Genomic DNA, 24,433 nt, shown 5'->3' with positions numbered 1-24,433 from the left:
GGTCTGGGTGAAGCCATGAAGGACTTCAGATACTACTGGGCAAGGGCAGGTCCCAACGCTTGGCTCAGTGCAGCTCCGGGCCAACAGATCTCCAGGGAGCTGTCCTGTGCATTGTAGGATGTTGAGCAGCACCCTGGTGCCCAGATACCTACTAGTGCCAGGAATACCACCACCCTCATTATGACAATCAAAAATGTCTCCAGATGCTGCCCAGTGTCCCCTGGGGGCAAAATCGCCCTAGATGAGCACCCCTCTGGGCTAAGGTACTACAGACAGAGGTACTTGGAGATATTTCAGATACCCAAATAGTAAAGGATGATAGAGTAAATACCCATGTCCCTGCCACCCAATGGGAAAAACAACCATTATAAGCTCAGTAAGAGTTGAAGCCCTCCTTCTGGGGCACAGCCCCCCATCCTCCATCAAGCCTGGGGCTTCTGTACCAAGTGCATCCACCCATGACCGTGCACGGCTCTACAGGCTAGTCCCACAGAGGTACTGGCATGATCCCTCAATGACTAAGCAATGGGCAGGGGAGGCCAGAGGGAGCTGACAGAGGCCCCATGGCCAGCCATGGCCCACACCCGTCTGCTCTCATAAGAAGGTCCACCTCCCCACCTGATGGTCCTGGTGTCAGGAGACACACTTACCGGCCCAATGAAGCCCAGTAGCCCAGTCCTGGTGAATGGCCTGTCGGAGATGGGAGCACCTCCTGCCGTGAGTGGGACAGTCTGCACAGAATGAGGAGGTGGCGTCAGGCTGAGGGCAGAGCCTTGTGCATGCACCGTGGGCTTCAGGTGGCCCATGAGTACCCGGGGCTTGATTTAACACAAAGTCAGAGAAAGTACAGACCTCAAACACGCTCTTTGTGATCCCAAGCAGCCCATAGTACGCTGTGCCCGTGGCACTGGAGCTGACACAGATTTCTCCAACTTCATCCGTTTTACAGAGATAAGGGGTGCCTTCAACCTTCACCACACACACATTAGCTAAAGGAAGAACACACGTAAATCGATCATTCACCAAGACCGACTTCCTCTATGTTTGCAGTTGTGAAAACAACATTTTGGATGCAATTCGTCCCCATAAGAAGAGACTTTATGATGTATATGATGTACAATTTATCTAATCTGTTTCTCACTCGTGTTAAGAAGAATGCTTAGAATCTTCCACCTCGAGCTCCGGAGCACCACTGTGCCCACGTGGAGTGTCTCAGCTCCCAGTCCGTGTGAGACCTGTGCAGGACCAGCGCCCTGGGAGGCACCCTTACCTCCTGGCATCACCTGGCCGACATCCTGCACGGTCAGCACCGCCAGCTTCTCCTCGGTGTCGACTCGGATCACACCGTAGCTGAGGCCGCTCATTGACAAGATGGCTTTTCTTGGAGGCGGTCCCCCCAGGTCAGGCGGCCTGGAAAACAGAATCGCTGCCAGATTCACTACAAGGGCAAGGAGAAACCCTGCCAAAAGTAGGAGGGTGCCCACCTTGCCTGCGGTGATTGTACTAAAGTCCCTGCACCCCAGGCTTGTACCCTCAGCCACACGTCACGCAGAGATCTAGCATGACAGACAGCGTGCAGCTCCGACACCTCCCACCAGAGGGGAGTGTGCGTCCCCTCCCCGACTGGGGAGGGCTTGTGATCACAGTGGAAGTGGCGCTGTGTGACCTCCAAGACCAGGTCACGAAAGCCATCCACTTCGCCTGGCTGTCCTGGGACACCGCCTGGAGCTGAGCGGCAGGTGAGTGGTGCAGCTGTGCTGAGATCACCTGCTGTGAGGAGCCGGGAAGTTGGAAAGGCCCGGGATCACGCAGACAGAGCAGTGTTAGGCAGTCCCAGCTGTCTCAGCCCCACGATTCTGGTTCAAACACCATCTCCTTGCAAGCTAGACTGCCCCATGTGGTTCTCCCAACTCCTGACCCACGGAGGGCCATGAGCACAACCCAGTGGTGCTGCAGCTTCACCACCAGGTCTGAGAGTGCTTTCTCATGCAGCCATGGTAGCTGGGACACTGAGAAGCAAAGGCCCTTATTTCCTCCTCCGCTAAGAGAAAAATTACACTGCCACACAAAGCAAACCCCCAGAGGTCAAAAGGATGAAGAATAACCTGCAGTTGTGAAGAAAAAAGGTGTTATTTTAATGCTAAATTATGACTAAAAATTTAAGATTACTGAGTATCTGCATATGTGTGAGCACATACTACTTACATGTATGAATATGATGCAAAACTACAACTAAGACTGATTTCTAGTGACTGAGTTGTGGACGGAGAATTGAGACAGAAAACACACTCAACCATGAGCACACTGGTCCAGGTCCACAGGTGCAGGAGGGCTGGTGGAAGGCGGGGCTGCAGGAGAGCACTTTAGGGCAGGTGAGAACAATTAGGTGTAAAAGTCCCCATGTGGATGAGGTCTGAGGATTGGTGTGGGTGGCAGAGGCACCGAGGTGTGACAACAGGGCTCAGGTGGACTCCGCACACAATGAGAAGCATGAAGGAGGCAGCCACGCAAGCGTAGAGTCTTCCTCAGGGCACAGGTGGGGTGCCGAGCACCAGGCAGGGGCTCCCCAAGAAGCCAACATGCTGTGTATACATTGTGCTCACGGCTGATGGGCACCCAGTCACCCACCTTGGAGCCAGGAGCAGTTTCCCAGGTCACATTGGTTATGTGGCTAAGGATGGAGGGGACAGGGCCTCCCTGACGTGAGGAACAACAGATGACTAAGCAAGAACACCAGCTACTGCTACCCAACCCTCTCACGCACCCAGGCAGGTGGCGAAGGAAGGGTGCCGCCACCACAGGACGAGACAGGATCATCCCTTCACTGTGCAAACTGACCTCCGGAAATGCTGACATCATGTCCAAACAAAGCACCACCCCCTTTCCTCCTTGAATTCTTGGTGTGAAGCAGGATACTGTGGTGGACTGGGCAGGGGTCCCAGCTAGAGGCCCGTGGAAGGAAGAACTTCCCGAAGGCTTTTGTGGGGACAGAGTGACGTCTGCTGGGTGCCCAGACAGTGCCGCCTAGAGCACGTGCTATGTGAGAATCTAAGAACAAACAAACAGGTAGCAAACACACTGCTCCGTGGCATCTATTGTTTGATCAGCAAATGAACATCTGACACTTGCTCGGTGTGTGTGTATGGACAGGCCTCCAGGTGGGAAGGGAGCTACCTTCGCACAGCCACCGTGAGCGCCTCGGAGGAGCTGGCACAGGGGCAGATGACCTCCGGCCTCAGGCCTCTGGACTGGAAGACATTGAGGAAGGCGTCACAGGAAGAGATGGACCCTGCGAGAGATGTGCAGAGGGACAGGTCATGGGGAGGTAGCAAGCGGCAGCGGTTACCGTGCCTGAGCTGCATGCTGCCCTGCATTTGGACCCCACGCTGACGCATGTCACGGTGACTACACAGGGCAGCAGGTGCTGCGAGGCAGGCTCACAGTGAGCAAACGCATGGCACACTTTCAGGTGACACAATAGGAGATGGGCATTTCCTGTCACGGCCCATCTCTGCTAAGGCATCTCGCACGTGGCTGAGCCTGGCTCTCCACGAAGCATGGACCCGACCAAACCACCATGAGTGCGTTGTGGAGAGCAGGAGAGAGGTGATGCCTGGGAGCTGGGTTGGGCACACCCCCTGGAGACGAGTGCTTCTGATAACAGGGGTTCGGGCACAACCCCCCCTCCGGGGGTGAGCACTCTCTGCCTGACACTGACAGAGCCCTGGAAGGGCCTTGGAACCATGTGGCTGGCCATGGACCTGGCACACGTCCCAAGCCCACACATCCCTGTGCCATGGGGCACCTATGTGTGCCTGTCATTTTCAAGTGCATCCCCCAGGTGCCCCACTTCTTCCAGAATGCACCCCCATGAAGGCCCCCAAGTCATGACCAGGGGTCAGGCCTCAGTGCCAGCCAGTCTACTCCATGCATGTTAGATGCACTTACTCAGCCCTGAGGGGGTAGCACTGGACACCTGTGTGGGGCTGCACGGCTCCATCAGGGTCTACAAACCCCTTTCCTCCTCCACGTCAGGCAGGGAACAAATAAATGAAGAGGCCTAGTTGGGGTGTTAGCATTGTGCTGTGTTGGGGAAGGGCCACTGCTGCCCAAGGAGCCCCCTCAGCCAACATTGCTGGCACCCCCAGACAAGGCCCCAGACAGAGGGGATGGCTCCTTCAAGACCCAAGCCTGGCTTGTGAGGCCACACTTGCAGCCACTGATCACATGGTCACCCACTCAGACCATGACTCCACACACATTCCAAGTGCCTGGGAGCAGGAAGGAGGGATGGCCCTACTCTGGGGAACAAGGGACTTGTAGCAGGACCAAGAACCCATCAGAGAGAACTACCTACATGGAGGCCCAGAGGCGGGGAGTTAGGCCTGGAAGCAGGGCCAATGGTGGGCAGGGGGCTTGGGGTGAAGCTCACAAGGCAAAGAAGAGACTCTCCATTTCCATAACTATATTCTAGTAATTTCTTAAGAACAACGACTTTTCCATTAGGCACATGCCTTTCATCAATGTTGTAGGTTGCTTTTGGATTAGGGGACCTAATAAACACGCCTGAGGAGTTTTCAACAACAGGCCCCTGCCAGACCACCACAGAAAAAATGTCATATTCTACATGACACTGCCGGGTAGCACTCCTAATTTTGTTGCTCTGGACAGTCTATTGGCACCAGTTTGGTCCTTCTGGAGAGTCAGCAATCATGAGGAGACAGAGGGCCCCGGTCAGGGCCATATACTCACATGGGTTGGCACCATCTGCCACGATCAGCATCCGCAGAGAGCTAAGGCTGATGTCCCTTTGACCTCGTTGTGCTAGGAGAGACCAGTGCATGTCGCGGGACTTCACCAGGGCTGCTCGGGCTGTGGAGACAGGTGTGTGCATGTGCATGTGCGTGTGTGCATGTGTGTGTGTGAGACACATGGACATCCCTGAGCATCATGGACACACACGGCACTGAGGTCCCATGGACAAGAGAGGGAGCAGACTCATCTTCCACACACATGCACTCTCTCCAGCTGCCTAGCACGCAGTCTAAACTACCCCAAATCCACCTCGCTTAAAAATCAGCCTTGGGGCTTAACTCAGATAACATAAACTCAAACCCATTTTCAACTGTAATTTTCTCAGAGCTTTACTTTGTTCTTTTCACATCTTGTGACATGCAGCCCCAGTCCTGCAGTTACTAGGCCTGTGTTAAGGGGCCTTCATGCTACTCAGGGGCACACCCCTGCAGTGTCATCTGTATGTAGCTGGAAGCCTGGGAGGCCAGGGGGAGGAAGAGATGGGGGAGGCAGGTCGTGGTGGGAGGATGGTGGATTTGAATAACTGGCTTGGGCCTCACCCCATCCCATTCCCGACTTCAGCTTTCCTCCATAAAGTGGGACCAACGGGCGGTTGCTCTGAAGACCAGAGGCCAAATTTGAAAATGCACCCACAGAGCACATGCCCCACACCGGGCCTCAGTAATTCTGATCAGCACAGGGAGAACAGACAAGCTGGGAGGTCCAGGACTAGCCAACACAGAGGGCAAGGTCTGGTCAGCCCCAGGGTGGAGACATGTCCCACTGTGCCCAGGCCATGGACAGAGGGAGTCTGTGACTGTGCTGCTGTGCAAGGAGCTCCCGCTCGTGTCTGCGAAGGCATGGGATGGCCCTGTGGAGGATGGCGGGCTGGGCTCCTCCAGGGTATAGTCGAGGTATAGATGGCTTCTGAAAGCCACTTTCATTTGAATAAGCAACTCTGCTACCGGTGGCCTGAAAAGCACTAACTTCAAATTAAAGCTATTTCATATACTAAGACAGAGAGTACTGATGTGACTGTATAGGAACTCCTGATAGAGAATACATCAGGTGTCTGGAACACGGCACATAGCACAGTCGCTGGCCACTTCCCTAGTATAAGCAGTCAGGGCCCACAGCAGCCTGCAGGACAGGGTTCGAGGGGCAGGACCACAACGGCCTGCATGGGCAGCCCGGACTAACGCCAGCCACCCAGGCTTCCTCAGCCACATCTCTGGGGTTGATGGCTGGTTTTATTTTTCCTTAATCACTAAGTTTAATTCAAAGAGACTTCTTTACTGAAAGGATGGATTGAGTGGCCGTGACACATTCCTGTTACCTTTATACGTACACACTTTCTGAATCCAGGAGAGTGGGTTGACTTTCATCAGGGCGTAAGGGACACTGATCACGTGCATCCTGTTCATGACGCTCTGGAGGAGAAGTGAGGCCATTCAGGGTTACACTGGGCCCTCACTCACCTGATTACAGAACAGCGCAATACTAAGCTATGTCAGAAAAGGTAAACATGAACTAAGTAGACAAGTTTCTAACGGTAATATTTCAAGTGTATCATTTTAGTTTTTTATCATTCAAGTCAATCAGTATAAAGATTAATTATGTTATCCAACAATAGGGTTAGCACCATATACTGGTATGAAAACATGAGAATCCCTTCTTCTGACACTTAGACCATTCAACACGCAACACTCACCGTTAACACTCCGTGCCACAGGCCAGCATCCCTTTTAAAATCCAGCACATTTGTTAGCGTTTCAGCTGGAAGTGGACAAAGATGGTTAAACTGCTGGACGATGTTCTGCAGAAGCATTCTGAGACGAGCACATCGTCGGTGGGGACACGCTTTAAAAACATACACAGTGTTCCCAAATACCAGGCGCACATCGTCGGTGGGGACACGCTTTAAAAACATACACAGTGTTCCCAAATACCAGGCGCACATCGTCGGTGGGGACACGCTTTAAAAACACACACAGTGTTCCCAAATACCAGGCGCACATCGTCGGTGGGGACACGCTTTAAAAACATACACAGTGTTCCCAAATACCAGGCGCACATCGTCGGTGGGGACACGCTTTAAAAACACACACAGTGTTCCCAAATACCAGGCGCACATCGTCGGTGGGGACACGCTTTAAAAACATACACAGTACTCCCAAACACCAGGCACCAGCTAATATCTTTGGTTATCTATACAGGTTGCTGAAAAACCATAAAAGCATGTCACACAGCTTTGTACTGAAATAGAGTAACTATGCTGCTCACTCATCTGAGAACTTAAAGAACATCTTATACCTAAGAAACTGCAGAGGCATCATCACACATTTTAATCAAATGTTTTGGGTAAATATTCTTTTTAGAATAAAGAGGTAGGGCTGTGGAATCGTCATGGACATTTTTACTCTTTAATTCCTGCTCTCCACTCCACACCCCGATTTCTCATGCCCCAGAAGCCCCGTCCTACATCTTTCAAGCCGCAGATGCTAATTTCCTTCCGTAAGATCCAGTAGCGCGCGCCACTTATCTTCAGAATTTTGCTCTTTCTCTTGTTTGCATTTTCTCATCCAGAAGTGTAACTGAGTGCATTTTAGAGAGCTGGAGCGTCTGCAGGTCCCAAGGGTTCCCTGCACCCCACCTGGTTGGAGCCCCCAGCCACGTCCTCTACAGGGACTCGGCTCTGGGCCTCCCCCGGGGAGAGAGAGGTGTGAGGCTCCTCTAAGAGCAGAGCCTGGGGCTATAAAGCAAGTGTAGGTCCTAAGCAAAGGCCACAGCAACAATGAGGTGCACCACACATAAGAAAGGGATACCTACAATGACATTAATACAACATGACCCAAGACCCAGAAACACCAGAGCTTCTCATTGCTGGGTACAGCTGGGGTAAAGGGCAAAAGTGCAACCCAGTGATACAGTCTGACTCATGGCACAATAGTTCTCGGTGAGGTACCTCATGAAGTTCAGCTGGAGAAGCCCTGTCACCAAGCAGGCCCTTACCTTCAGAGTACCCGCATGCCTGGGTCAAAGCACGGCAGTGTGCTAACAGGGATGCGTGAGACACTGTGATCCCCACCGTACTGCCTTCTTTGCTAGTTTTATACTAAAAAGAGAAAAAAAAAATCAAGAAAGAACCTGTTATGTAATGTTTCCAGAGTCCTCTGTGGCTTATCCTGGACCAGGTGCCTATGCATAGAATACTTCCTCAATGAATACCTTCTCCCAGAACACCTTCACTAGAATCCCTCCTCACGAGACACTTCCTCACGGAAGAACGCTTCCTTATGGAAGAATGCTTCCTCAGTGAACCCCTCCTCCGAGAAAAGTTTCTCAGAGAATTCCTCCTCTGAGAATACTGGAAACCCCAGGGGAGCTAGTTAGGGATTAATTACCTGAGAGTGGAACCTAAAAAGACTCAGTAGGGTACTGAATGACATTTTATATTTCTGGAGTGAAGATAAAACATAAGGAGATCTCTCATGTATATAAATGCAAAAATTCTCAAGATTCTAGCTAATATAATTCAGCATCATATATGAAAGAAATAATACACCCCGACCAACTGGGATTTACACCAGGTATGCAACGATGCTTCAACGTTTGAAAAACACTCAACGTAATCCACCATACAAAAGGAACAAAAGAAACGAATCACATGATCATCTAAATCGACACAGAAAAGGCGTTCGATAAAGTCAAACATCCATTCCTGATAAAGACTTTCAATAAGATAGGAAGAAAGGAAATACCTCAACAGAATAAAGGGCATCTACACAAAACGAATTCGGAATTGACTGGATGGCAATGGGTTTGGTTTTTTTAAATACAACCCAATAGCCAACATCATTCTCAATGGAGAGAAGCTGAAAACATTTCCCCTGAGATCAGGAACAACAAAAGGATGTCCTTTACCATTGCTCCTATGCAACACTGTGCTGGAAGTCCTAGCTAAAGCACTAAGGCAGGAAAAAAGAAATAAAAGGCATCCAAATTTATAAAGAAGAAGTAAAACTATTCTTATTCGCAGATGACATGACACTGTATGTAGAGAATCTCAAAGATTCCACAAGAAAACTGCTGGAACTAACAGATTCAGCAGAGTAGCAGGACACAAGATAGATATACGGAAATCAGTTGGATTCCTATATACCAACAAAGAGAATTTCGAAAAGGAAATTAGGAAAACAGTACTATTTATAATAACCGATTGCAGTCGAGTTGATTCCAACTCATACAGACCCTAACAGGACAGAGTAGAACTGCCCCATAGAGTTTCCAAGGAGCAGCTGGTGGATTCAAACTGCCGATCTTTTGGTAAGCAGCCATAGCTCTTAATCACTGTGCCACCAGGACTCCTAAAAAGATAAAACACTTAGGAATAAATCGAACCAGAGATGTAAAAGGCCTATACAAAGAAAACTACAGAACACTAACCAAGAAACCGAAAAAGGCCTACATAAATGGAAAAACATGCCATGCTCATGGATAGGAAGACTCAACATTGTGAAAATGTCAATCCTATGTGGAGCAATCTTCAGATAAAATGCAATCCTGATACAAACACCAACAGCAGTCTTTAATGAGATGGAAAAGCTAATTATCAACTTTATATGGAAAGGAAAGAGGCCTCAGATAAGTATTATCAAAGAAGAACAAAGTAAGAGGTCTCACACTACCTGATCTCAGAACCTACTATACAGCCACAATAGTCAACACAGCCTGGAAGTGGTACAATGACAAACACAAAGACCAATGGAACAGAATTGAGAACCCAGATGTAAATCCATCCATTTATAGTCAACCGATCTTTGACAAAGGGCCAAAGTCCATTAAATGGGAAAAAGACAATCTGTTTAACAAACGGTGCTGGCATAACTGGATGTCCATCTGTTAAAAAAAAAAAAAAGACACAGGACCCATACCTCACACCATGCACAAAAACTAACTCAAAATGAATCAAGGACCTATGTATAAAACCTAACACCATAAAGATCATGGAAAAAAAAATAGGGACAAGCCTAGGGGCCCTAATATATGGCATAAATGGAATACAAACTATAAACACTAGAAGATAAAATAGATAACTGGGATCTCCTAAAAATTAAACACATATGCTCATCAAAAGACCTCATCAAAAGAGAACCCACAGACTGTGAAAAACTTCTGGCTACAACATATCCCACAAGGGTCTAATCTCTAAAAATCTATAAAATACTTCAACACCTAAACAACATAAAGGCAAATAATCCAACTGAAAAGTAGACAAAGGATATGGACAGATACTTCACCAAAGAAGACATTAAGGTGGCCAACAGACACATGAGGAAATGCTTGCTATCATTAGCCATTAAAAAAAAAAAAGAAAATCAAAACTACAATGAGATATCATCGCACCCGTACATTACTGGCATGAATTAAAAAAAAAAAAAAAAAACAGAAAATAACAAATGTTGGAGAGGATGCAGGGAGATTGGAACTCTTATGTACTGCTGGTAGGAATGTAAAATGGTACAACCACTACGGAAAATGATACGGTATTTCCTTAAAAGCTAGAAATACAGAAATACCACATGATCCAGCAATCCCACTCCTAGGAATATATCCTAGAGAAATAAAAGCCGTCATGCAAATATACATACGCACACCACAATAGTAGAAAGACAGGAACAGTGTAAGTGCCCATCAACAGATGAATGGATAAACAAACTATCGTACATACACACAAAGGAACACTACACAGCGATAAAGAACAATGATGAAATCTCCAAAACATCTCACAACATGGATGAATCTGGAGGGCATTATGCTGAGTGAAATAAGTCAATCAGAAAAGAACAAATATTGTATGAGACCACTATTATAAAAACCCAAGAAAAGATTTATACACAGAAAAAAACAATCTTTGATGATTATGAAGGAGGGGAGAGGTGGGAAGGGAAATCACTAACTAGATTGTGGGCAAGTGTCACCTTTGCTAAAGGGAAAGACTATACACAATACAGGGGAATTCAGCACAGCTTGACCAAGGCAAAGTCATAGAAGCTTCCTAGACACGTCCAAACACCCTGAAGTACTGAATTACTGGGGCTGAGGGCTGGGAAACATGGTCTCGGGGGACATCTGGATCAACTGGCATAACACAGTTCTTAAAGAATATGTTCTACATCGTACTTTGGTGAGTAGCATCTGGGGTCTTAAAAGCTTGCAAGAGGCCATCTAAGATACATCTTTTGGTCTCATCCCATTCAAAACAAAGGAGAATGACACAGGGAAAATATAAGTCCAAAAGACTAACAGACCACATGAACCACAGCCTCCATCAGCCTGAGCTCAGAAGAACTAGATGGTGCCCAGCTACCACCACTGATCCCTGTCAGTGGGAGAAAAATGTAGAACAAAATTCAAAATCACACACACATACAAAAAGACCAGAGTTACTGGACCGACAGAGACTGGAGGAACCCACGAGAACATGACCCCAGATACCCTTCTAACTCAGAACTGAAACCACTCTCAAAGTTCACCTTTCAGCCAAAGGTTAGACAGGCCTATAAAAGAAACAATAACACAAGTGAGGAACACGCTTCTTAACTTCAGTCAAGCACACAAGATCAAATGGGCAACACCTGCCCAAGAGCAAAGACGAGAAGGCAAGAAGGGTAAGGAAAACTGCACGAATGGCAACAGGGAAACTGGGGTTGAAAAGGGGAGGGTGCTGACACAACATGGGGATTGCAACCAATGTCAAAAAACAATTTGTGTATAAATTTTTAACAAGAAACTAATTTGCTCTGTAAACGTTCACCTAAAGCACAATAAAAATAAAAATAAAAAAAAAAGGAGAAATCTTAGCTTGAAACATATATATGTATCTCAGCTTATACTGTTAAGAAAAACAAAACCTGATTACTTGGAGTATGCTGCAGCATGCTTCTTAGCTAAGGAGATTCTTACCTCAATGTAGGCAGTCCCGTCCCCTGCATCCTGAGCCTGCGGGTGCCAGTCCTTAGGGGGCTTTGCCAGATGCTTCCCGTCAACCACCAGCCAAGTGAGGGGAGGCCAACCTGCCAACAGTACAGACAAGGTAACACTGCACAAGTGAGTGTCAAAGGGTCTCTGCTCCCCACACCCAGAACCCCAACTCGGCAGCTATTGAGCACTTGAAATGTTGGGTGGACAACTAAAGAACTGAATTTTTAGTCCTGTTTGATTTTAATTTATATTTAATTTAAATAGCTATATATGGCTATTAGCTACCATGCTGGATAGCACAAGTGTAGTTACTCAAAAGCAGCTGGGCTTACATGTCACCTGATGAAACTGAACATTCACAAGGGTTTCAACATTTTTGGTAAAGTCTCATCAGACTTTATAATGTTTAAGTTCTAGAAAAGTATACCTAAAGGGCATAGTCTGACAAAGAACACACCCACCATACTGACCCCCCTTGCCCTGAGAGCCCCACCTTTGAAGGTTACCACCTCTCCAGTCTGTGCTTTGGGGAGGCCTTTCTGACAAGCATCTGTGGTCAGGGCCAGGACAACCCCACAGCTGCCCAGCAGAAACCCCACCTGCTGGCTGCCGGCATCCTGAGAAAACAAAGCAGTTGGGTATGAGACACGTCAGTGTGGCCAGAGCAGCAAACCCTGTACCGCTCCAGGCCTATGCACAAAAATAAGGGCTCTTTATACATCCTAAACAAAACTGCCAGAACAACTCAATCCTCTTATATGCATATACTCTATTTTCATAAAAATAAAGTGCACTTTAAAAAAAATTTAATCTTTTTTTGTTCTATTTTTTGCAGTGAAACATAAAGGTCTGGGAAATGGGCTAATTCTCAAAGTTTATTCTTGCAAATGACATTCAGAAATATTCTCCTATGCTCCAAAAATAATAGCACTGAAATTTCTACTTTGATCGTGTTTGAAACTCACAGATGAATCCACGCAGGCCTGGTCCCTAACCACCATTTCCACACAGGAATGTGGTACAGTCTTGAATCACTAGTCAAGGCTTCCTTTATGTATGTCCCTCAGTAGTTCCATCATTTTCTTCATGTAAGTTTGATAAATCTCTCGCTAAGGTTTTTCCTAAGATCATCGTGTTCAAGCATCTGTTCGTTGTCCATCACCCTTTGAAATACACGGCTAGGTTTTGTTTGCAGATTTTACTTCGGAATTTTTGAATATTTGCTGTTAATGCTTACATTAATTATCACCTCAACACTGGGACAGACTGAGGGGATGACAAAAAACTTATCTGCTCCTAAAATTTAAATTTTTTTCAAAAATCAGATCACTGATATTTATGCCTAAAATCTTACGGCCCCATCAGCAGGAGCTCTGGCGGCGCAGTGGTTGAGAGCCACAGCTGCCAACCAGAGGCCGGCAGTTCTAGGCACCAGCCGCTCCTTGGGGACCCTGTGCGGCAGTAACACTCTGTCCCGCAGGGTCGCTGTGAGTCAGGGTCGACTTGACGGCAGAGGGTTTTTAACACGTCACCAAGCATCGCTGTGAATCTTCTGTCACTGATACAAAGTGCTGTCATGTAAGTGAACAGGAACACTTGGGAAGTTTTACCTTCTACACTCAAAACCTTGTACACTGAGAGAGAAGCTCTGACACATCACAGTGGTGACACACTCATGTCGTCTGTTTATGCTGGGAAGCTCTGACAGATGATATGACAACTGCATTTAACAAGCTTGGGAACTGTTACTATTACAACTGTTTTAAGCACACTTCTCATTAACAAGATACATAAAGAAGAGTCGTCAGACAAAACTGCATCTAGTTTCTCCCTCGAGTCCTAGTCTGACCACCTCCCCCCACCGTACTCATCCACTCTGTCATGGCCACTTGCCTTCCACCCCATCTTGCTTCCCTAGGATAAAGGATCAGGAAGATAGCACCTAGCTCTGGTGTCAATTTCAGAATAAAATCTCACGGAATCTGAATCCCGTGAACTGGACCGACTTTGCTACCTTTCTGGTTAATGGCACTTCTATGGGGACAGGGATCAGCTCTGCCAGGAGACACCCGTAAAACGCAACCATGAACATCACAGGATCGCTGTTGGGAAACACGAGCGCCACCTAGAACAGTGCAAAGAAAACACGTGAGATATACTTACAAATGCTTCTAGTCATCTCAACTTTTAGAACTCTGTTGATTAGATGGAATTTAGAAATTTTAAATTTTCTTAGTTTTCCAAATTTAGTTCAGAAAAATCTAACTTGGGGGCTACTGTAAATGGTATTGATTTGGTGATTTACTCTTCAATGTTCTTTTTGTTGGTGTAGAGGAATCCAACCGGTTTTTGTATGTTTATCTTGTATCCTGATACTCTGCTGAACTCTTCCATTAGTTTCAGTAGTTTTCTGGAGGATTCCTTAGGGTTTTCTGTGTATAAGATCATGTCCTCTGCAAACAGGGGTACTTTTACTTCTTTCTTGCCAATCTGGATGCCTTTTATTTCTTTGTCTAGCCTAATTGCTCTGGCTAGGACCTCCAGCACGATGTTGAATAAGAGTGGTGATAAAGGGCATCCTTGTCTGGTTCCCGATCTCAAGGGAAATGTTTTCAGACTCTCTCCATTTAGAGTGACGTTGGCTGTTGGCTTTGTATAGATGCCCTTTATTATGTTCAGGAATTTTCCTTCTATTCCTATTTCACTGAGACTTTTTATCATGAATGGGTGTTGGACTTTGTCAAACGCCTTTCCTGCATCAATTGATAAAATCAGTGGTTCTCATCTTTTGTTTTATTTGATATTTGATGGATTACATTAATTGTTTTCCTAATGTTGATCCATCCCTGCATACCTGGTATGAATCCCACTTGGTCATGGTGAATTATTTTTTTGATACATTGTTGAATTCTATTGGCTAGAATTTTGTTGAGGGTTTTTGCATATAAGTTCTTAAGGGATATAGGTCTGTAATTTTCTTTTTTTGCAGTGGTCTTTACCTGGTTTTGGTATCAGGGATATGCTGGCTTCATATAATGAGTTTGGGAGTATTCTTTCCTTTTATACCCTCTGAAATACCTTTAGTAGTAGTGATGTCAATTCTTCTCTGAAAATTTGGTACGACTCTGCAGTGAAGATGCCTGGGCCAGGGTTTTTTTTGTTGTTGTTGGGAGTTTTTTGATTACCTTTTCAATCTCTTCTTTCATTATGGGTCTATTTGGCTGTTCAACCTCTGTTAGTTTAGGTGTGTAGTGTGTTTCTAGGAATTCATCCATTTCTTCTAGGTTTTCAAATTTGTTAGAGTACAATTTTTCATAGTAATCTGATATGATTCTTTTAATTTCAGTTGGGTCTGTTGTAATATCGTCCATCTCATTTCTTTTTCAGGTTATTTGCTTCCTCTCCTGCTTTCCTCTTGTCAGTTTGGCCAATGGTTTATCAGTTTTGTTAATTTTTTCAAAGAACCAGCTTTTGCTCTTGTTAACTCTTTCAATTGTTTTTCTGTCTTCTATTTCGTTTAGTTCTGCTCTAACTTTTATTATCTCCTTTCTTCTAGTGCCTGAAGGTTTCTTTTGTTGCTCTCTATTTGTTCAAGTTGTAGGGATAATTCTTTGATTTTGGCCCTTTCTTCTTTTTGTATGTATGCATTCATTGATACAAATTCATCTCTGAGCACTGCTTTCGCTGTGTCCCAAAGGTTCTGATAGGAAGTGTTTTCATTCTCATTGGATTCTATGAATTTCTTTATTCCATCCTTAATGTCTTCTATAATCCAGTCTTTTTTAAACAGGGTATTATTGTTCAGTTTCCAAGTGTTTGACTTCTTTTTCCTGCTTTTTCTGTTATTGATTTCCACTTTTATGGCCTTATGCTCAGAGAAGAAGCTTTGTAATAATTCAATGTTTTGGATTCTGCTAATGCTTGCTTTACGGCCTAATACGTGGTCTATTCTACAGAATGTTCCATGTACACAAGAAAAGAAAGTATACTTGACTGCTGTTGGTTGGAGTGTTCTGTATATGTCTATGAGGTCAAGTTGGTTGACTATGGCATTTAGATCTTCCGTGTCTTCACTGAGCTTCTTGCTAGGTGTCCTGTCCTTCACCGAAAGTGGTATGTTGAAGACTCCCACTATTATTGTGGAGCTGCCTATCTCACTTTTCAATGCTGATAGAGTTTGTTTTATGTATCTTGCAGCCCTGTCACTGGGTGCATAAACATTTATTATGATTATCTCCTCCTGGTATATTGCCTCTTTAATCATTATATAGTGTCCTTCCTTATCCTTTCTGATGGATTTAACTCTAAAGCCTAATTTGTTAGAAATTAATATTGCCACTCCTGCTTTTTTGATTGTTGTTTGCTTGGTATATTTTTTCCTACCCTTTGAGTTTTAGTTTGTTTGTGTCTGTAAGTCTAAGGTGTGTCTCTTATAGGTAGCATATTAGACAGATCTTGTTTTTTAATCCATTCTGCCACTCTCTGTCTCTTTATTGGTGCATTTAGTCCATTTACATTCAGCGTAATTATGGATAGGTATGAATTTAGTGCTATCATTTTAATGTCTTTCTTTCTGTGTTGTTGACAGTTTCTTTTTCCCACTTAATTTTCTGTGCTAAGTAGATTATCTTTATATATTCTTTTCCTCATATTCATTGTTGTTGACTTTGTTTCTGCTGAGTCTCTATTTTTTTCTTGTATTTTACTTTGATGTATAGGATAGTTTGTCTCTTGTGGTTACCTTATTATTTATCCCTATTTTTCTAAATTTAAACCTAACTTTTATTTCTTTGTATCACCTTGTCTGCCTCTCCATATGAAAGATCTAAGACTACATTTCTTAGTCCCTCTTTATTGTTTTAATGTCTTCTTTTACATAATAACATTGCTGGTTCCCTGTTTTGAGTGTTTTTTTTATCTTGATTTATTTTTGTGATTTTCCTGTCTGGGTTGACATCTTGATTGCTGTCCAGTGTTCTAGTCTTGGGTTGATACCTGATATTATTGATTTTCTAACCAAAGAACTCCCTTTAGTATTTCTTGTAGTTTTGGTTTGGTTTTTATGAATTCCCTAAACTTCTGTTTATCTGGAAATGTCCTAATTTCACCTTCATATTTGAGAGACAGTTTTGCTGGATATATGATTCTTGGCTGGCACCTTTTTTCCTTCAATTTTTTATATAAGTCATCCCATTGCCTTCTTGCCTGCATGGTTTCGGCCAAGTAGTCTGAGCTTATTCTTATTGACTCTTCTTTCTAGGTGACTTTTTGTTTATCCCTAGCTGCTCTTAAAATTCTTTATGTTTGGTTTTGGCCAGTTTGATTATAATATGTCTTGGTGACTTTTAAAATGTACCTTACATGGAGTTCGATGAGCATCTTGGATAGATATCTTCTCATCTTTCATGATATCAAGGAAGTTTTCTGCCAACAAATCTTCAACAATTCTCTCTGTATTTTCTGTTATCCCTCCCTGTTCTGATGCTCCAATCACTTGTAGGTTATTTCTCTGGATAGAGTCCCACGTGATTCTTAAGGTTTCTTCACTTATTTAAATTCTTTTATCTGATTTTTTTCAAATATATTGGTGCCAAGTGCTTTATCTTCAAGGTCACCAATCCTGCCTTCCACTTCCTCAATTCTGCTCCTCTGACTTTCTACTGAGTTGTTTAATTCTGTAATTTTATTGTTAATCTTCTGAATTTCTGATTGCTGTCTCTTTATGGATTTTTCCAGCTTATTAAACTTCTCAATATGTTCCTGAATAACCTATTTAATTTCTTCAACTGCTTTATCTGTGTGTTCCTTGGCTTGTTCTGCGTATTGCCTCATTTCCTTCCTGATGTCTTGAAGGGTTCTGTGTATTAATCTTCTGTATTCTGCCTCTGGTAATTCCAGGAAGGCACTTTCATCTTGAAGATCCCTTGATTCCTTGCTTTGAGAGCTTGTTGAGGTGATCCTGGTCTGTTTCTTTATGTGACTTGATACTGACTGTTGTCTCCGAGCCATCTATAAGTTATTGTATTAATTTATTTTATGTTTGCTTACTGTACTGTAGCTTCTTGCTTTGTTTGTTTTGATATGCCCAAATGGGTTGCTTGAGTGAGCTAGCTTGATTATTTTCACCCTTGGAGCTCTGACATCCTGTCCCCAGATAGCTAGAGGTGTTATCAGGTATATCGGTCTAGAAGTCCATTCACTTTTCTTGTATGAATTCAGCTCAGGTGTCCCGGTAGCTGATCATCAAGTGTGTAGTACTGGTTCTGTCGTACACTCTGAGAGGGGCAGGGTGATTGGTGTAGGTACCAGAATCTGGTTGCAGCAGGGGGTCACACTCTGAACAAGGCGGGGCCTGAGAATTGTCCCCCATGTGTCTCTGATGAAAGCACGTCCCTGTTCTTTAAAGCATATAGGTGGGTGGGTTCTGCATATGGACCAGGGGCACCCAGAGTGTTTTTGGTTGTAAGGACTGGGAGGTATCAGTTATCCTTGGACTCTGTTGCAGGTGGCTGGGTGACCTGAGTGGAGCCACCAGTCCTTAGGCCCCTGATGTGGGTAGGTGAGGACCCTGTTAATAGACAAAGCGGTGTCAAACATCAAACAACCACCTTTCCACCGCATAGCTGAAATGGCTGTAGTCTGCCAACAAGGGCTTATTCTCCTGAAATAGGCCCACACAGGTCCATGCAGAGGGGAAAGGTACTCAAAGTCCACAGACCATTTATGCCTGGACAGGAGCCACTTCTGTCCTGAGCTCCCCCGGTTAGTGGAGCTCGCAAATTATCTTTTCCCCCAATTGCAAATTTACTCCTTCTCCAGGGCCTGAAGGATGGCTCTAGGCGCTCAACAGGGCCTATCTCAGGCCCAGAGAAATCTACAGCTGCTGAAGTCAGCTTGGGGCTGGGGGAGCTGTAAAATATACGCAAGTACTTAGCTTTTGCCCAGAGCGCCACTGTTCTCTGGTTCCGGAAGTGTAAGCAGGCTGTGTGGCTGGCTGCTTCTCCCTGAGGAAACTGTGGCCTAACACTAGTGACAGCCTGCTGCAGCCACTCCCGGGAATGGTGACTGAGGGCTCCCGGCGATTCATGTCTGGTAACTCCTCTCTGCTTCTGAACCATCTCTTCCTCCCCCTGCCCCTCAGTTCGCTTTCTAACCTTGCCTTTGACATTCAGGGCTCCTAGCTTGTCCTTAATATACTCATTTCACTTGTTTTTTCGGGTCTTTGTTATAAGAGGGCTTGATGGAAGTGTCTGTCTATTCTGCCATCTTGGCTCCGCCTCCATTACTTCCTCTGAATTTTTGAAGGCATCACTCCACTCTTCCAGTGTTACTACTGAGAAGACACTGTGATTGCTCATCCTTTGTATAAATCCTGCTTTTTTCTTACCCCTGGGAGCTTTGAAATTCCTTTCTGTATTCCTGGGGTTATGCGATTGCATGGTTACATGCTTTGGTGTGGATCAATTATAGACATAAAGTATATTCAACTTCAGATCATTTCATTGTGAACAGTCATGTGCTCAAGGTCTAGCATACTATCTTGTGTTACTACTATCATTTAAAAATTTCCACCCTCTGTTCTTTCTCTTTCTGGAACTTGTATTAGTCAGTTGTTGGGCCTTCTTGATCAAGTCTTTAATTTTCACACTATTTTTCTCTCCTACTTTTCCTCTCTTTGTCTTTCCTACTAGCATCCTTTTCTTGATTATGAAAAAATATCTTCATCTCAGATCTCCTGGGGCATTAATGCTTATTTTCAAAAAAATTGTTTTCTATATCTTACACCATGTAGCTTTCCTCCAGGTTTGTTTTTTCTTTTCCCTTTGGTCAGTTTCTTCCACATTGGAAGCTTCCCTCTGAAATGTTCTTATCATATTAAAGAGGGAGGCACTAAAAGAGATACTTGGAACTCTATGTCAGCTTGTCAACGGGGAGGTCCATTGTTGGGTGATCTGACCACAGGTGACCATTTTCACTAGGAGATTTTATTGTTAAGTTTGTTGGACTGTCAGCATATTCTCCTGTTTTCCAAACCAGGCCTTGTGGTGTACGCTGGGGTACTCAGGTCTGGTTCAGTTTACCTAGAGCAGCCCTGCCCAAAAGAACTTCCTTGCTGTGATATAAATGTTTTATCTCCATGCTATCCAACCAGGTAACCACTAGCCCCATGTGGCTACTGCCAACTGTCCTGAGCAGAGTAGGACAAGAGATTAACTCTCTAGTCTCTTCTGAGTTTTGTCTTGGCAGCTGGGTAAGAGGGAGTTGCCTGATTGCACAGGACAGGTAAGGAGATAATAATAAAGCACATAGAATACCAAAGTAAAGTCAAAGTTAACTCAAAATTTTAGCTTTAGGAATTTAATATTTATTAATATATATCAGTTTCATTTAATATTAATATTTGTTATAAAGATCAACATATATGAAGTCAAATAGAAGTTGAAGAATCAGTGGATGGGCCATGAGGGGTATTAAGAAGAATGGTCATTTTATTCTACATCACCACAAACTTTTTCCATTTTTCATATTATTTTATGGCTGACTTCAAAATCTCTTGTATTAGTAAGTCTAACAAACTGATAGAACACTGATTTCAATAAAGCAGATTTTTAAAGCCTTTGGTTTTGCTCACTCCAATAAAGTTACATTCTAGTTACTTACTCTGTCTCCAGGCTTAAGTAGTGGTTCATTCTTACTAGTCAGTTTATTAAGTAGAGTATAAGCTAGTTTTAAACTCCGACTCCAAAGTTTGCCTAAAATAAAATAGAAATATTAAGCAAAGTAAAATTTAGGAAACTAATAATTAACATTTTAATGTAGCAATCACAACAAAAAAACCCAAACCAAACTGTTGCTGTCAAGTCTATTCTGACTCATAGTGACCCTATAGGACACAGTAGAACTGCCCCATAGGGTTTCCAAGGCAGTAATCTTTAAGGAAGCAGACTGCCACATCTTTCCCCATGGAGCAGCTGGTGGATTGGAACCGATGACCTTTTGGTTAGCAGCTGAGTGTTTAACCACTGTGCCACCAGGGCTCCTGTAGTAGTCACAGTACCTCATAACGTACCATTACTCTATTATTGGAAATTCAGGCAGTTCGAACTGACAACTATTCTGCACAATGCTGTAATGAACATCATGGTTCCCTCTTAAAAACAGCTTACTATATTATTATTCTTAATATAAAATAATTCTATTATTTTATAAAATATAATTATTGTACTATTATTCTTAATATAAAAGTGTAACAATTTCATTACAGAAACTTTAGAAAACCCAGGAGAAAAAGTCAGCATTATTTCTGTGTATTTATACACACACACACAGATATACACGTATATGTAATTGTCAAGAAATGGGATCCTACTTGACCCTTTTTTCCAATCAACACTGCATTGTGAATGCATTTTCACGTTATTAAATGTCCCTCGATGACATCATTTAAAACAGCAGCATATATACCTCATTTACTGTTTGTAACAATTCATGCGGTGGCTCATGCCTACAAGTCCACCTACTCCAGAGAAGACAGTCAGGGAGATGTTAAGTAACCTTGCCAGAGCCATCAGCTGCTGGAAAGGTGTGTATGGGACCTCGCCAGGCCCAGCCCTTAGCCCGCTGGCCACCACACTTCCCCTCATGACACGCAGCTCTGTGCAGAGCACCCAGCCCTGGTGAGTGCTTAACAAAGGAGAGCTTTATGGATGAAGATGGGACACTAGACAAAGGAGAATTAAAGAGGATCCAAGTGTCTGGGAAGGTATACAGAGGCAGGGGTGATAATGGAGTAGAAGGAAGGACCTGCGTTCACCCCAACACCCACAGCGGCCGTGTATGAAAGAAGTAACAGAGCAACCACCACTGAACTCATCTCCGATCCCTGTGGCACAGCCACATGCAGTGTGAGCAGCCATGCCCTCAGGACGGGTGTTCACGGTTCACTGCAAGTAATACTAAACTCAAGTTCGACACCGTTAGGTTCACTGCGAGTGATACTAAACTCAAGTCCGACACCGTGAGGTTCACTGCGAGTGATACTAAACTCAAGTCCGACACCGTGAGGTTCACTGCGAGTGATACTAAACTCAAGTCCGACACCGTGAGGTTCACTGCGAGTGATACTAAACTCAAGTCCGAAACCGTGAGGTTCACTGCGAGTGATACTAAACTCAAGTCCGACACCGTGAGGTTCACTGCGAGTGATACTAAACTCAAGTCCGACACCGTGAGGTTCAGTGCGAGTGATACTAAACTCAAGTCCGACACCGTGAGGTTCACTGCGAGTGATACTAAACTCAAGCCCGACACCGTGAGGTTCACTGCGAGTGATACTAAACTCAAGCCCGACACCGTGAGGTTCACTGCGAGTGATACTAAACTCAAGTCCGACACCGTGAGGTTCACTGCGAGTGATATTAAACTCAAGTCCGACACCGTGAGGTTCACTGCGAGTGATACTAAACTCAGGTTCGACACCGTGAGGTTCAGTGTGAGTGATAACTAAACTCAAGTCCGGCACCGTGAAATACGGGAGCTGTCGGACTGCGAAATAAATGGGAAAAAAAATTCAACTCAAAACACTGCTGCTTTAGCTTGTTTAAAAAGGTTGAATTAAGATGTTAAAAACTGTAATATGTGAAGATTTCCAAACTGAATCTGGCATCAAAAAAAAAAAAAAGCATCATCATGACCAAGTCAGTTTTATGCCATGGATGCAAAAAGGTTTAACAGATCAACATAATTTGACACATTAATAAATTAAACAGGAAAAATAAAACAAACATCTCAATAGATAGAAGCAAAATAAACCAATTTAACAATCATTTATAATTTTAAAAATCCAAAACTTTCTTAACATGAGTGATAAAGGACTGGTTTAAAAAGCAGGAATATAAAATTATATTCCTACAGAAAATATAATTAATGATCAGATTTGAAAGCTTTCCCTCTTAGAGTAGAACCAAGTCACACACCTGCCTTCAACATTTTACTGGAAGTCTTAGCCAGAGAACAAGGCAAAGAACAAACAAAAAAAGTAAAACAGTTGGAAATAAAACTCATTATTTGCAGATGACATGACTGTGTATGCAGAAATCCACAAAAGTCTTCTATAACTGAATTTAGCAAGGCTGCCAGATACAACATCAGTATACAAATATCATTTGATTTCTATATACCAGCAATAAACAGCAAATAAAAAACTTCTAATGATATGCTACTTCAAATAAAATTAACACACGCCCCAAATACCTAAGAATAAGTGTCATGGAAAATATGCAAGGTCTCCCTAGAGAAGAGTGTAAAACATTATTGAGATAAAGCAAGAAAAAAAAAAAAAAACTTGAATGAATGGAAGGATATAGCATGTCATGGACTGGCTGTTTTTGTTAGCTGCCATCAAGTCAGCCCCCAACTCATGGCGACCCCATGTGTTACAGAGTTAATTGCTCCATGGGGCTGTTTTTTTTTTTTTTTTGCTGTAATCGTTACATAAGCGGACTGCCAGGCCTCACTTCCATGAAGCCGCTTGGGCAGGTTTGAACCGCCAACCTTTATTTAGGTTACCAGCTGATTGCAAACTGCTTACACCAGCCAGGCTCCTTCTGAACTGGAAGACTCAATAATGCAAAGATATTAACTCTCTTCAAATTAATTCAAAACAATGCTAATCAAAATCTCAACAGGTATGTTTGCAGCATTGACAAGCTGATTCTAAAACTGACAGTGAAATACATAAGGAAAGGATAGCTAAGACACTCCTGAAGAAGAAAACAAGATAAGAAGACTCACCTGACGGGTGTTAAGACTTATTATAAAGCTACAGTAATTAACTGAGTGTGTTATGGCACAAGGACAGAATGATATATCAATGGAGTAAAGAGAACCCCAAAACAGATCCGCCCATGTACGGACAGTTTGACTTGTGACAAAGGTGGCACCACAGAGGAGTGAGGAAAGGGCAGACTTTTAACAGTAATGGGACAGCTGCTTATCTGTATCGAACAACTGTGAAACTGGAACCCATCCTTACTCCATAAACAAAAACGAACTCCAGATGAGTGGTAGATCTAAACGTGAAAGGCAAAGCAACAACGCTTTCCCAAGGTAACGGGATAATTTCATGCTCTTGGCCTAGGAAAAGAGTCCTGAAAGAGAACACAAAAGCCACCAACCACAAAGGAAAAGAAGGTGAAAATGGATGGAACTTCTGTTCACTGAGACTCCACTGAACAAGAAAGGCCAGGCCGCGCGGTAGGAGAGGAATGTGAGAGCACACATCACTGACAAAGGACTGGTGTCCAGGACATGCGAAAAATCCCTACAAATAATCCTGTACTTAAAAATCTGCAAAAAGATTCAACAGGCACATAACAAAACAGAAAATCCAAATGATTAAAAAAATATGAAAAGACCTCAACCTATTTGGTCAACAGGGAAATGCAGATTAAAACCACCATGATATACCACCATATCCTCACCAGAGAAGCTAAAATGAATAAACCTGGTGATACTGAGAACTGACAATGATAGGGAGCAGGCAGGAAACTGGGAAGTGAAAGTTAAAAAGCAGCGTGGCATTATCTAATGAAGGGGAAGACCTGCGTAACCCCAGGCCTATAGTATTCCCACTTGCAAATACATACCCTGCAGA

General features: G+C 44.0%; 1 protein-coding gene across 8 annotated transcripts in view; it reads right to left on the bottom strand.

Annotated features, from left to right (window-relative positions):
- Window positions 1-24,433, bottom strand: part of DIP2A (disco interacting protein 2 homolog A) — a 130,436-nt gene that overhangs the window by 29,384 nt on the left and 76,619 nt on the right. For 7 of the 8 annotated variants that reach the window (XR_007516237.1, XR_007516238.1, XR_007516239.1 and 4 more), the window contains 12 exons: window positions 20,440-20,531; window positions 13,793-13,903; window positions 12,272-12,395; window positions 11,761-11,870; window positions 7,807-7,909; window positions 6,506-6,570; window positions 6,131-6,224; window positions 4,753-4,872; window positions 3,175-3,289; window positions 1,271-1,410; window positions 853-989; window positions 651-731 (listed from right to left, as the gene is read on the bottom strand). Coding sequence is in view for 5 of the 8 variants with exons in the window: in XM_049875085.1 (XP_049731042.1) it covers window positions 651-731; window positions 853-989; window positions 1,271-1,410; window positions 3,175-3,289; window positions 4,753-4,872; window positions 6,131-6,224; window positions 6,506-6,570; window positions 7,807-7,909; window positions 11,761-11,870; window positions 12,272-12,395; window positions 13,793-13,903; window positions 20,440-20,531 (1,292 nt within the window). In the remaining 3 variants the exon portion in view is untranslated. The remainder of the gene's footprint in view (window positions 1-650; window positions 732-852; window positions 990-1,270; window positions 1,411-3,174; window positions 3,290-4,752; window positions 4,873-6,130; window positions 6,225-6,505; window positions 6,571-7,806; window positions 7,910-11,760; window positions 11,871-12,271; window positions 12,396-13,792; window positions 13,904-20,439; window positions 20,532-24,433) is intronic. The other variant, XM_049875083.1, reaches the window with a different exon arrangement.

This window comes from Elephas maximus, chromosome 2 (genome assembly GCF_024166365.1).
Source record: "Elephas maximus indicus isolate mEleMax1 chromosome 2, mEleMax1 primary haplotype, whole genome shotgun sequence".
Classification (NCBI taxonomy): domain Eukaryota; kingdom Metazoa; phylum Chordata; class Mammalia; order Proboscidea; family Elephantidae; genus Elephas; species Elephas maximus.
Note: the sequence above shows the minus strand (reverse complement) of the source record. Positions and strands in the feature narration are given on the sequence as shown.